Here is a 15512-nt window from a genome sequence, read left to right as displayed (position 1 = left end):
TCTCTAGCTGTAGCAGTGAGTCCACCCATCCGCCCAATTTTTCACACACCAATTCCCAAAACAATCGGTCTCATAGGAGGATTTTTATTTTTATTTTTTTTAATACATTTATGTATTTTGGGCAGTGCGTGAAGTATTGGGACGGTAGGATGATCCACACAAATTAATCCCGTTTGTCATTAAGTCCTACCAGGGCTACATCCTCTGCAACAAATTGATGAACCTTCTGCTGGATCTCACTAGTTGGATTATAATCAATTTTTCAGTATTTGGAGGTATCATCCAGCATAGCGTTGACACTAGATTTATAATGTTCTAAGTTTATAACTACTATCATCCCCCCTTGTCTGCCATTCTGATAGTGATATTAGACATTTTTTGAAGTGCCACCAATTGTTTGAAATTCAGATTAGAGACCAGGGCGTTCAATTGCACATTATCCGCCAGGACTTTAAGGTCCCAGATTACTAAATCTAGGAATTTTTCCGTAGAATCCGCTCTGGGCGTTTACCATAATGTATATAATCTCTTTTTCAAACATGGGGATTTCTGTAGATATCTTTCCTAAATGGATTTTAACCCAACTGGTATGAATGATTGTTTTTATAAGTTCTTGCGAGTTGTAAGGGTTAAATGCAGGCAATATGTTTTAATTATAATCCCCTATATGGTAGTAACAGCCCCTACTTTATTGATGTGGGTCGTGCCTTATTTTGATATATAAACCCAATATGCCTATATCTAATTTATACCATGACTAAGATCTCTTAGATTGAAACTCATTGGTTGCGTTACAGTTTTTCTTGTGGAGATGTATTTTTATATGAAGCCAAATAAATCTCTGTGCTTGACAACCATTCCTTTTTTCCTGGTTCATTATAGGCTACATTCAAACTAGCGTTAATATTTTCCGGTATTGAGATCAGTCATAGGGTCTCAACACCGCAAAAAAAAAGTGCTTCAGTGTTGTCCCCATTCATTGTCAATGGAGACAAAACGTAACTGAACAGAACGGAGTGCTCCAAAATGCATTCCGTTCCGTTCTGTTCTCATACCAGAGAGCAAATCGCAGCATGCTGCGGTTTGCTTTCCGTCCTGGGATGCGGAGCAAGACTGATCCGTCATGACCTACAATGCAAGTCAATGGGGATGGATCTCTTTTCTGACACAATAGAAAACGGATCCGTCCCCCATTGACTTTCAATGGAGTTCATGACTGATCCATCTTGGCTATGTTAAATACAACCGAATCCGTTCATAACAGGTGAAGGTGGTTGTATTATCAGTAACGGAAGCATTTTTGCTGAACCCTGCCAGATCCAGCAAAAATGCTAGTGTGAAAGTAGCCTTAAACTCCGGACCCCTGCTGTATGCACCGAAAACACCGATGCCGTCACATTAACCCTCGCACTGCCACTGTCAGCACTGACCGCGGCACTTGTGGTATCCTGCCGGGTGTCCATCGGGTCCCCACGCTGCTGTGACGGGGACCCAATGGCTGGGAAGGCAGCCCGATGCCTTCCTTAGACATTGTGGCTGTCTTCCATGTGAGTCTCACAGAATGAACATAACCCTGTTCACGGGAATATAGTAGAATATGGTCAATTAGAATAAACTTCACAGAAATACCATTAATTCTAAAACATAACTTTTAATGAGTAATAATAAAAGCCAGAAGGGTTAACTGCCGGCATGAGCGCACGCACTTGTGAGCGGCTCCGGTCCCTGAAACTTATCCTGACTAATCCTGCCAAGCTGCATTCCTCAAACACAGAGTGGCAAGTGCAGAGGAGAAGGAGGAAACCCAGGCACCACGATATGGGTCCCAGCAAGGCACAGTCCGCGGCTGATAAACTCAAAGAATATGCCCGCCAGGAAAACCAACATGGCGCCGCGGCTCCCTCTACTCCACGTGCAGCGGTGACGCGTGGGCAGGCCGCACAGCAGACGGAGATCGAAGATGCTGGGGAACCTGAGATCACGCTGAAAGCGGTTTCTGAGCAGCTCCTCACAGCGATATCCTCCTGCCAATCCTCCCTTTCGTGCAAGATAGAGGAGGTGCGTGTCGACCTGGGTCTGCTGAGACAGGACGTGCAACAGTTGAGGGAGAGAGTCAAGCAAACAGAGGACCGGGTGTCGGAGCTGGAGGACTACACCAGGCCGCTGGACTCGAGACTGACTGAGGTGGAGAGAGCTGTCGGACTATGGCGGCAGAAGTGCAACGATCTGGAGAATCGGGCCTGACGCAACAATGTGAGGATTCTGGGGATGCCAGAGAGGGCGGAGGGGAGAGATCCTGCCGGCTTCCTAGAATTGTGGTTCAAGGCCCAGTTTCCTGGTGCTGCGTTCTCTACGGCCTATGCAGTGGAAAGAGCGCACAGAGTCCCGGCCAGACCACCGCCTCCGGGCGCACCACTGAGGCCCCTGCTCGCCCGTCTATTAAACTGGAAGGATCGGGATTTAATTCTCAGCCAAGCGAGGAGCAAGGGTGCATTGACGCACGATAATGCCAATGTGTCGCTTTTCCCAGACTTTTCTGCGGATCTACAGAAGAAGAGGGCCACCTTAGTCTTGGTTAAGAGGCGCCTCAGGGAATTGAATTTGCAGTATTAGATTGCTTATTCGGCGCGACTCCGTGTAGTGGATGGTGATCGGCCTATATTTTTCACTAATCCGAAGGAAGCTGAGGACTGGGTCGCTAGACGTCCAAGGCCGCGCTGACCTGAGACATCGTTACTGAGTTGCAAGTATTGTTGGGCCCTTAGAAAGGCATGATATGGGCGCCTTGTCACTGAGTTAATTATCCTTGTTTTACGGTGCAATCTTCTGCCTAACCTGCATGAAATGTGATGTATTCTTGGATACCAGATCATTGTGACCATTGATCTAGTTCTGTTGTCGATATTGATTCATGGGTGGTCTGGATATACATATATGCACCTATTGAGGCTTAGTTGCACCTGCAGCTGCATTATTTTACATTCAACGGGGAGTGATCGGCTACCTGTGCGGGCATAACATCTTCTTCCCGCACTGGTCCCCGAATATATTGCCACGTTACTAACACTATGATGCATACATTGGATGTCTGTTTAGAGGTGTTAGGTGTTCACCTGTTATGTTATATGTTTATTAAGTTACTGAAGGCATGGTCGCATCAATTTCTCAATGGGAGTGTGGTTGGGAGGCAAATTATTATACTGAGTGAGGTTTCTTCTCACTTGCCAGATAGTATCCTGCACTACTGGAGGGATAACCCTATGCTTGAACTATGGGATCTCTAGCGGTGATGTCCTGGAACGTGAGAGGCTTGGGGGATCCGAACAAAAGGATAGCGGTATTTTCGCATGTGCGACGCTATTGCCCTCACGTTCTGGGACTTCAAGAGACTCATCTGACGGCTGACACTGGGCACAGAATTGTTAAACAATGGGTGCAGTGGTCACTTCAGTCATATGGTACATCAAATTCTAGAGGTACGGCCATATTAGTGCGCAAAGGACTCCTGTGGGAACCGCAGCAGTCTGTTGCTGATCCAGAGGGACAATACTTACTAGTGTATGGCTTTATTAACCACATCCCTTATGTTATAATCAACCTATATAACCACCTCCCCCCCCCCCCCCCCCCCCCCCCCCCCCCAAGGCTAGTCTTTCACTTCTTCATGTTATTCTGGTGTTCGCGGCGCAATATCCCTCGGCGCGGCTGATCTGTATGGGAGACTTTAATATGGTCATGCAGGAGGAGCTGGACAGATATCGACCGTCTGATGGGAGGGGGACTGGGGTCCATTCGACAACCACACTGTTTAGAATTGCTGCAGAAATGGGATGGGTGGATTTGTGGAGACTTAGGAACCCGCAGCTGAGGGAATACTCCTGTTTCACTCCCGCTAGGGGGGCACTTTGGAGAATCGACTACGTCCTGGGCAACGCTGCTTTTTATACGGATTTGGTAGCAATTACCTATGAGCCGCAGGGCCCCTCAGATCATGCTGCGGTTGTGGCACGTTTTGATATTCCCGGGGTTGCATCTAGAGGGGGGAAGATGAGAATCCATCCCTTTTGGCTTTCCCTATTGACACAAAATGATAGGATTCCTGATCAGTTGAGAGTTTTTTTAGATGTGCAGGGAGATGAGACGGAGGGTTTATTATTGTGGGACACCCTGAAGGCCTACCTGAGGGGATGTTTAAAGTCCTCAATATCTTATGTAAAAAGGGACGCGTCTCGCCAGGAATTGGACTTGCACACTAAATGTAGGGAGGCTGAGGCCTCTTTTTGCTCTGACCCCACAGAGGGGAATAGGATAGAGTGGATGACTAGGGGTAGGTCATATATGCTGTATCTCAAGGAGAAAAGTGAACGTAAAATGTTCTTCATGAAGCAGCAGTCATTTGAATCGGGAGATAGAGCGGGTAAGCTTTTGGCTCAAATTGCAAGAACCAATCAATCGTCCCCCCCGGTACTACGAATTTTGAACCCGGAGGGAAAATTGGTGGAATCCGGTGAGGGAATACTTGATGGATTCAAGCGGTTCTACCAATCACTGTACAGTTCAGCAGCTCACTACACGGAGAGGGAACTGAATGACTATATTTCTGAGGTGGAACACCCTAGGCTAAATGCGGCGGATATAGCCCTCCTAGATAAGGACATAACCCTGGAAGAAATCCAGTTAGCCATCCATGATATACCAGCTGGGAAGGCACCGGGCCCGGACGGGATTCCGATAGAAGTTTACTCAAGGTACAGTGAGATTCTTAGCCCCCAACTCCGCAATATCCAAGTAGCATTTCAGTACAACCAGGAATAGAATAGTAATAGAGTAAGGGGCGCTCAAAATAGCCCCTGTTTATGTATTTCATATATTTCAGTGCCCAGTCGCTAGATACAAATAAACGCTATATAGAAACATAAGCAAAAAATCCTTTGTGAGCATCTTATATGATGTATAAATTCAAATAGAGATGTACATAGGGGCTAATGGCTGTCAAACAAAAGGTATACGTGAATGCTGTGGCAGATATAATAGTCAATCATCTGAGTCTCCTTGATATGGAGATAGGCTGGTTCAACCAGCAATACTTGCGTATCCCTGACAGCATCTCGTGTAGCTAAGCCCATTAGACGCCCACAGGTGGGGAAGATGAGGCGGTGTTCAGATGCAGACACATGCTGGCCCGGAGTCTCCACGGTATGAGGCAGATAGAAGCAGCAATCAGTGGATCCCGCTTGCACTATTTAAACCCTAATTCCGGGAGTGGCGTCGGTCGGCACCTGATTCCGCTGTTGGTCACATGACCGCAATAGCCTGCTGACGTAAATGGTCACGTGCCTCGTTCCGATCACTTGACCCAGCCAACCCGTTAGGCCCCTTTCACACGGGCGAGTATTCCGCGCGGATGCGATGCGTGAGGTGAACGCATTGCACCCGCACTGAATACCGACCCAGTCATTTCTATGGGGCTGTTCACATGAGCGGTGATTTTCACGCATCACTTGTGCGTTGCGTGAAAATCGCAACATGCTCTATATTCTTTGTTTTTCACGCAATGGGGTTGCGTGAAAATCACAAGCATCCGCAAGCAAGTGCGGATGCGGTGCGATTTTCACGCACGGTTGCTAGGAGACGATCGGGATGGAGACCCGATCATTATTATTTTCCCTTATAACATGGTTATAAGGGAAAATAATAGCATTCTGAATACAGAATGCATAGTAAAACCGGTCATCACATGGTACGTCACATGATCTTTTACCATGGTGATGGATCATGTGATGACCGGAGTGACGTCATCAAAGGTCCTGTTCCTGTAATTAATGCTCACCACAGGTCCTGTTCAACAAAGGAGACAGAAGGAGATGCCGGGCTACGCGATCAAGTGGACTAAGGTGAGTTAAATTATTTTATTTATTTTTTTAAGCCCTCCAGCGCTGTTTTACTATGCATTCTGTATTCAGAATGCAATTATTTTCCCTTATAACCATCTTATAAGGGAAAATAATACAATCTACAGAACACCGATCCCAAGGTTTGGGTACCAAACATGCGCGATTTTTCTCACGCGAGTGCAAAACGCATTACAATGTTTTGCACTCGCGCGGAAAGATCGTGGGTGTTCCCACAACGCACCCGCACATTTTCCCGCAACGCCTGTGTGAAAGAGGCCTTAGTCCTACTTACGGCAGTGGCGTCAGTAGGCACCTGACCCTGCTGCCGATCACATGACCGCTCTAGCCGGCTGACGTGTATGGTCACGTGTCTATTTCTGATCACGTGACCCGGTCATCTCGTTTAGTGCATCGGTTATTATGAACTTAGATGAGGTATTAGTGCTGCAGTGAAGAAGGAGTAGATGCGCTAAGGTGTCATCTTTATAGATAAGATAGACACTTGCACTATATATTATATATTTATCTATTTATTCACTGCCCTCATTTGATATCCAAGGTGTTCCCTTTGTGAATAGAAACACCGCTCAATGTAGCCTATTGATATCTGTGTATACTAATATCACGGCCAGACACTAGATATATCAGATGTTTAATTTTACTGAAATAACTTGGAAAAAAATGGATATTATTATATTGTCCTATAAATGTGGACTCACTATACGGCCAGACATTGCCAATGACTAGTCTGCCAATTGATTACTATCAATGTAATAATGCAATTAACATAGTCTGGTAAGGGAGTGATTGGCTATAAGAGATTTGAGGATAAGTGTCAAGAGATTCCTCCCTACACTAATTATATAAACATGATACCAATGATGCACTAATCCCCAAATCAACGAAAGATATGGGAGACCTATTCATAAAAAGCACACAAAATCAATATATTCATTAAGTCCAGCAGGTGTAACGGTATTAAGCATAAAGATCCATCTGGACTCCTTCTGTCTGAGGAATTTATCTAAATACCCCCTCTATTTGTGGATTTCAGTACTTCAATCGTAGACAATTGGATGACATTCGTAGCCCCAGCATGACTAGCCAATACGGGAGATGGGTTTGTCCCGTCTATTACGAATGTCTCCAATATGTTCAAGAATTCTTTTCTTGAATATCCTCTTGGTTTTCCCTACATATTTAAGCCCGCAGACGCATTTAGCCAGATAGACCATTCCCGAGGTATTGCAGTTTGCAAAGCTCCGGATATAGAAAATTCTATCTTCAGAGCTATTCTTGAACGTATTTCCTGGAGATATGAAATTGCATGCCTTACATTTACCACATTTGAAGGTACTTGCATGTCTTTTGGACAGCCATGTGCTGGTTTCAGGCGGATCTAGATGGCTGTGAACCAGCGCATCCCCTATGCTTCGGCCACGTCTAAAAGTGATAGACGGATTTTCAGGTAGAACCATAGTTAAGTCAGGATCCGTTTTAATTAATGACCAATAACGACTCAGGAGATCGCGGACCTGCTGTGACTCAGAGTCAAAGGTCCCAATAATCCTTATGGGTCCTTGTGAATTTGTTCTTTTCATTTGTGGTCGTAATAGGGAGGAACGATCTCTAGATTTAGCCCAATTCCATGCCTCATAGAGGCATGGATTAGGGTACCCCCTTTCCTTAAAGCGATGAAATAGCTTGGATGCCTCACGTGTAAAGGTCTCCGATTCAGAACAGTTACGTCGTACCCTCAAAAACTGTCCTTTAGGGATACCCTTTTTGAGGGACCTAGGGTGGAAGCTATCCCATCGTAGGAGGCTATTAGTTGAGGTCTTCTTCCGAAATAACGTTGTTTTAATGTAATTATCATCCCTCTCCAAGGCTACGTTTAGGAAGGTGATCGTGTCCCGGTGAATTTCTGAGGTGAAATATAGGCCTATGTGGTTGGAATTCAATTTGTCTATGAATTGTTGGAACTCCCTCTCAGTCCCTGACCACAGCAGTAGAACGTTGTCTATGAATCTGGACCAGAGAGATATGTCTGGTCCATTCCATCATAGATTCAGAGAAGACATCTGTGTCTTCCCACCAGCCCAGGAGCAAATTAGCATATGTCGGTGCGCATGGGCTACCCGTAGCAGTGCCCCTGAGCTGGTGGTAGACACGGTCCTCAAACATGAAATAATTATGTGTTAGAACAAAGTTAAGAAGTTGTAAGACAAATCGGTTATGGTGACACATATCTTTAGATCTAGAATCTAGGAAATATTTAGCTGTTAAGAGGCCTTTATCGTGGGGATTGAGGCAAACCAACGATCTGGTTCCAACAGGGGCTATTTTGAACGCCCCTTACTCTATTACTATTCTATTCCTGGTTGTACTGAAATGCTACTTGGATATTGCCAATATAGTGGTTTTTAACAACGACCACTCGGCCATTGCTTTTGACTAGGTTTTGAACCTGTTGTTTCAAGAAGCTATATAGCAATGTACTAAATGGTGTTTTTTTTATAGTAACGACCACTGATCTATGGGAGAAGCAATATCTTGGCCTCTCTATACTCTGGTGATAAACCTCTGGTGATGGACACCCTGTTGTCATGATATATATGTTTTGTCCCCTGAGGAACCTGTAACCAACTAGGCGAAACACGTAGGGACGGTCAGGAGTGTCAATCTGACACATGACCTGTATACTTGCTACATTACTTACTATTTTTTGCACTGTTTATTATTGGGTGGATTCTTGCCACTTCACTGGGGGGCTATTCATGCACTTTGTTTTTGTTTTTTTGGCATCTATATTAGCCTAGGTCTCATCATAGGGCCAGCATTTTATATTGCTGAATTTATTCCCCGTGCTAGGGTTATCTAGGGGTTAATAGGAGGCACGAGACACGGGATCGCCCCTATCGGGGCGGCTATTCCGTTTGCAGGCAGGGCAACAATAATAGGGCTAGTATCAGGGACATTGCCCTAATAGCCTATTAAACACTTGTCTCCCATCCTGCAAACGTAGGCTAGTGGAAAGATAATTTCCACATTTTGGTTTTTTGATTTATTTTCTGATTTATATTTTCTTTCTGTACTATAAGGGTTCATTGGCTTTTAATATTGACTCATTAAAAGTTATGTTTTAGAATTAATGGTATTTCTGTGAAGTCTATTCTAATTGACCATATTCTACTATATTCCCGTGAACAGGGTTATGTTCATTCTGTGAGACTCGGAAGACAGCCACAATGCCTAATTAATGGTATTTCTGTGATGTCTTCCATGTGAGCCTGTGAGATTCACCCCCCCTTGATCTCACAGGCAAGCAGGCTGTAAGTGTATTACACTGATAATACACTTACAGCCAATGCATTAAAATACAGATGTATTGTAATGCCTTGTAAAGGGGATCAGACCACCAAAAGTCCCAGAGTGTAACAAAAAAAAAAAAGTTAAAAAAGATGTAACAAAAATAGTAAATAAAAAAATAAAAAGTGTCCTTTTCCCAAAATAAACAAAAAAAAAATTGTAAAAAGAAAAGTATACATATTAGGGTACTTTCACACTTGCGGCAGAGGATTCCGGCAGGAAGTTTCGTCGCCGGAACTGCCTGCCAGATCCGGCAATCCGGACGCAAACGCATGGCATTTGTCAGACGGATCCGGATCAGTCTGACACATGCATTGAAATACCGAATATGTTTCTCCAGTGTCATCCGGAAAAACGGATCCGGTATAAATTTTTTTAGCATTTTTAAAGGTCTGCGCATGCTGAAATGATGCTTTCCATTCAGAATGCTGATCAGTTTTGTTTTTTTCCGGCATTGAGCTCCTGTGACGGAACTCAATACCGGAAAACAAAAAGGCTAGTGTGAAAGTACTCTTAGGTATCGCTGAGTCCTTATTGACAGGCTCTATAAAAATATCACATGATCCACCCTGTCAGGTGAACGCCGTTAAAAAAAATAAATTATAAAAACGGTGCCAAAACTGACATTTTCTGGTTACCTTGCCTCACAAAAAGTGTAATTCCAACCGATCAAAAAGGCGTATTTGGCCCAAAATGGTACATATCAGTCATATCATCCTGCAAAAAATGAGCCCCTACCTAAGACAGTCATTTAAAAAATAAAAAAACTATGGCTCTCAGAAAATACAACACAAAAACAAGATTTTATTCTGTTCAAAAAGGCTTTCACTGTGTAAAACTTAACAAAAATAAAAATGATAGACATATTAGGTATTGCCACATCTGTAACAACATGTTCTATAAAAATATCACATTATATGCCCCCTCAGGTGAATGCTATAAAAAAAACTATGCCAATACAACCATTTTTTTCACCTTGCCTCACAAAACGTGTAATACCAAGCGATCAAAAAGTCTTATGTACCCCAAAATGGTACCAATGAAATCATCACCTCATCCCGCATAAAAATGAGCCCCCACATAAGACAATCACGTAAAAAATAAAACATTCAGTGTAAACAGGCTTTGTTTGACAATTTACACCCCAATCGTGTGGGGGGCTAATAGCTGTCAGGCATAGCGCAATACCCTAGCGGATAGAGAGGGATTTTGGTGAAAGGCAGTGCGGGTCAGTGCACCCCCGCCTGCACATATACGCTATATACCAGTCCTTAAAAGCACCTTTATTTGGGGTACAGTCATTTTTAATCTTTCAGCTAGCTCATTTGTCACACTTTTTTTCACTTGTTTTAATAAAGAAGTAAAAGTTAAGTTTTAGTGTCTGGGACAAGAGTGGTTAGTAGCCGTTTAGGCTTGGATAGGTAAAAGCGTTCCAAAGTTATCTATACTAATAAAAGCCCTGTGTACGTGGTGTCCGTGCGTGTGTGCCGATTTGTTAAGTGCGCATGCGCGGTGCACAAACCAATCAGCACACACTCCACACACACACAGCAGGGACCGCCCAAACCACCGTGCCGCCGGCCAATAAAAACACGGCGCATCATATGCAGCCCGGACAGCCCACAGCATGGAGCTGTCCAATCACACCATCCCCACAATGTACATGTGCGTTCGTGCCGATTTGTTAAGTGCGCATGCGCGGTGCACAAACCAATCAGCACACACTCCACACACACACACAGCAGGGACTGCCCAAAGCACCGCGCCGCCGGCCAATAAAAACACGGCGCATCACATGCAGCCCGGACAGCCCACAGCAGCGCTGCCGTCAATATCAAATATGCGTCTCAATTCTGCTGATGCTGAAAATTTGAGATCATCTACAGTGCTAATTTGGGATGAGTGTACAATGGCCCCGTCTTGCTCTTACACTGGTTGACAAACTGCTAAAAGAAATAATGGATAACCAGAAACCCTTTGGAGGAAAAGTTTTATTACTTGGTGGAGATTTTCGGCAAACACTTCCAGTGGTTCCTCATGGTGACCGGACAAAAATTGTTGAAGCATGTATAAAGTATAATAAACTGTGGCAAAACTTCCAAATACTTAACCTTACAAACAATATCCGTTCAGTTGATACTGAATTCAGCAATTGGTTGATCCAAGTTGGCAATGGTGATACACCACACATTGACGGTTTGCCTGAAGACATAATTGAAATCCCTTCAAAAATTTTATGTACAGGAAATATTGTCAACAACTTTTTGGAGAAAGAATTTTAGTTGCTGATGTCTCACCGATAACAAAAAAATGTATTCTTTGCCCAAAGAACTCGAAGATGTTGATAGCATAAATGAAGAGGTGCTAAACATTTTGGAAGGAGATACTGTGACATTCCTTAGCTCAAACTCAATTGATGACTCAACTGAGGAAGATATGCAGAACTATCCTATTGAGTTTCTTAATGAGTTAACTCCAACAGGAATGCCGAGGCATAAACTGAACCTTAAAAAGGGAGCAATAATTATGCTCCTCAGAAATATAAACACTAAAAGAGGATTGTGCAATGGAACCCGTTTCTTTGTTAAAGACTTGAAAAGAAACCTAATTATTGCTCAAGTAATAACAGGTTCAGCGGAAGGGGACATGGTCTTTATTCCACTTATTGACTTAGCTCCATCCTCTACTAATTTGCCGTTTACCTTAAGAAGACGACAATTTCCAGTTGCATTAGCCTTTGCCATGACAATTAATAAAGCTCAGGGGCAAACCTTAGAAAAAGTTGGCATTTACTTGCCAGAACCAGTATTCTGCCACGGTCAGTTATATGTTGCATTATCTACAGTTAGAACTTTTTCAGATGTGGTTGTAAAGGTTGTAGATGGTCCTGAACAAGGCAAACTGTTGCCAAATTCAGATAGAATATTTACAAGAAATGTTGTGTATAAAGAAATTTTATAGAAAAATTTCAAGAGGTTAAAAATACCTTTTTACTGAATATCTGATTCAGGTATCGTATATTGCAGATTGTTCCAAACTATACTTACTGTAACGTGATATATACGTTTCCATTTTATTTTTATTATTAATTTACTTTTGACTTCTTTCCAAAATATTTTTGACAAAAGACAATACAACAAGAAATACAATGTGGTTAAATTATCTTATTATTTAGAAAAAATGTGGGTGATTGGGTCAGCACAACCTGTATGTAGGTGCATATCACTATGGCGAAATACATATACAAACGGAAAATACTAATGTGATCGCACTCTGCATCCAGCATTCTGCCCTGCCTCCATGCTGGATGAGGCATTGGTGTACATTTTGGCCAAAGCGTAATAAGCCACTCGCCACGTCAAGGTCGCCTCTATTGAGTGGTTTCTAACACTAGTTCCTACCTGTTTATGGGCCATGACAGCCACACAAAGTCCAGGGAATGCAGGTCAGCATGCAAGCCAAGCACACTCTGCTTTTAACCCCGGTGAGTGGCTTATTACGCTTTGGCCAAAATGTACACCAATGCCTCATCCAGCATGGAGGCAGGGCAGAATGCTGGATGCAGAGTGCGATCACATTTGTATTTTCCTATCTTATTATTTAATATAGACTGTTTCTAATAATGTTTATACACTACTGTTCTAGCGCCCGTTATTATAACGGGCTTAATGTCTAGTTACCACATAAAGTGACACCTGTCAGATTTGCAAAAATCAGCCTGGGATTTAAGGTGAACAGTGGCTTGGTACTGAATGGGGTTAAAGTGATTTATTTTTATTTGTGTAAGTTACACTTGTTTAGATTTTTCAGTGTACTTTTATGTATCTTTTTATTTATTGTTTTACAGCACTTCAAAACTCAGTCTCCTCAGCTCCCCAGGTAAACAGAGATGCTTGTTTTTCACAGACCAGTTTTTCCCACTCTCACACTTCATCTCCTTCAAGAGCTGCACCACCACTCTTCCCTATAGCAAAGGATGATATTGTGAATAAATTCTTTGAAAGTATCAAGAATATGGAAGTTGCTGAAGTAATATCAACATTGACCACAATAACTACTACAAATCCTGCTTTCAAAGGTAATGTCTTTTTGTAATTGTATATACATTTTGAGCAATGAGCTTGACTAAAAAGGAAATTAGTCTCCTTAACTCTTTAATGCCTGGAGGTCTATTAAAGGGGTTGTCTCACTTCAGCAAATATAAATTACTAGCAGGATCACCCGGCTTCGCACGGGTATACTTCATCTATTTCATTTAATGTTTGTGTGTCAGGTTAAAATATATCCACAGTGACCTCTAAAGCACCCCTCCCCCTTAATAGTGACCACCACAGCAGCCCACCCCCCTAACTTTGACCTCCACACACCCCACCCCCCTATCTGTGACCTCCACAGTGCCCTGCCCCCTGAACACTGACCTCCACAGCGTCTGCCCCTTTAACAGTGACTTCCGCAGTACCCCTCTGCCTTAACAGCGGCCCGTCCCCTTAACAGAGACCTCCACAGTGCCCTACCCCCTTAACAGTAATCTCCACAGCGCCCACCCCTTTAACAGTAACTTCCTCAGTACCCCACTGCCTTAAGTGACCTCCACAGCCCCCCTCCCTTTAACAGTGACGTCCACAGCACTCCTTTCCCTTAAAATGTGACCTCCATAACAGCCCACCTTCTTAACAGTGACCTCTACAGCACCCCGCTCCTTAACACTGACCTCCATTGCGGACCGTCCCCTTAAATGTGACCTCCACAGCAGCCTGCCTGCCTTAACTGTGACCTCCACAGCACTCCGCTCCCTTAAGTGTCATCAAAAACGCCCATCCTCTTTAAAGGTGACCTACAGGAATAAAGAAAAATTTCTGGGTTGTTATGGAAACCTGGTGTAAAACTATGTGTATGTTGAGATTGGAGGACCTGCAAGCTTCAATTGGCTGATAAGGGTCATGTGACCATGTGTATGGCAGTTGGGATATGAGTGAAAGACCTGCCGGCTTCTATTGGCTAATGCATATTTGGCACCAATATATTTTTTGGGATTAACTCAGGAACGGGACATCCCTGTCAGCTGAGACCCGGTCTAAAACCTTCCCGGACACCTGATGTACCTGTATGCCAAATTTGGTGAAGATCAGACAGACAGAAAAACTAATTTATATATATATATATATATATATATATATATATAGCTCCAAAGGATGGCAGGGCAGCACTCCTCACTTCAAGTGATGCAAATGATTCAGGTGCCAGCGTTTTCCCCTGGGTCCTGGGGTCCAGACACAATCCAAATAAATGTAACGCAGCACTTCTTAGATAAAAAGTGAAAAAATACAAAATTTATTCAACACATGTTGATACAGGCAACGTTTCAGCTCTCTCACAGAGCCATTATCAAGCCAAGTGAAACACATAATAAAGTGACTGTGCATATATAGGAACATTTCAGGAAGTAATCAGTGCTAATTTCCTATTTAATTCCATACTGGTGCATATAAAAACTCCATACAAAACAATTCATTCTCTTGTGACAATTCATAGTGCAGCAATCATCGGATCCCCTCAGGTATAGTGTATCACATTTTCGTGATTGTCTTCAATTTCATAGTGCTTCATGTACTGTATACTCGTGTTTTCCCAAATGGTGATAGTGATAGTGATTAAAACATCCATGGCTTGCTCCAACATAATTCACACCTGTAAGAAAACCGCAACACAGGAATCCCTAAAATTCAGTTACCTTATGCTCTCACGGCACTATATCACAGATGGAGTGTTCCCCCATCTCGGCATGTCTCTCTGTACACTGCGACTGCACTGCCCTCATACCGCCGTGCGTCATCACCCGGTGTTAGAGGCAGGCCAATCTCGCAGGATGCTCTCACAGCGCTACATTAAAGATGGAGCGTTCCCCCAACTCGGCATGTCTCCCTGTTCACTACGCCTGCGCCACCATCGCAGCGCATCACAAACCTGACACCCAGGGCGGACCAACACTGCAACACGCGCATGCCCTGCACCCCACGCCTGCAACAGGACGAACACCGAAGGAGCACCAAAGTTACCAAGTCTGGAAACCTGGTCAACCATCAGTATTACATCGTGCAGCATCTTCATGTCGCCCAAGATTCTCTATACATTAAAGCGCTGTAATCACTAGAAGCAGCAATAAAACCTTGTATTGACCCCAGCCTAAATTACATAATCATTATAATCGTTACCTGTATTTATTGAGGACTATATTAGATATGGTATTGA

General features: G+C 43.6%; 1 protein-coding gene across 6 annotated transcripts in view; it reads left to right on the top strand.

Annotated features, from left to right (window-relative positions):
- Positions 1-15512, top strand: part of LOC121001875 — a 378122-nt gene that overhangs the window by 351672 nt on the left and 10938 nt on the right. For all 6 annotated transcript variants that reach the window (XM_040433099.1, XM_040433098.1, XM_040433102.1 and 3 more), the window contains exon 16: positions 13111-13341. In XM_040433099.1, coding sequence (XP_040289033.1) covers positions 13111-13341 — 231 coding nt within the window. The remainder of the gene's footprint in view (positions 1-13110; positions 13342-15512) is intronic.

Source organism: Bufo bufo, chromosome 5, assembly GCF_905171765.1.
Source record: "Bufo bufo chromosome 5, aBufBuf1.1, whole genome shotgun sequence".
NCBI classification, from domain to species: domain Eukaryota; kingdom Metazoa; phylum Chordata; class Amphibia; order Anura; family Bufonidae; genus Bufo; species Bufo bufo.
The sequence above is the reverse complement of the archived record's forward strand: the minus strand, read 5'-3'. Positions and strand labels throughout refer to the sequence as shown.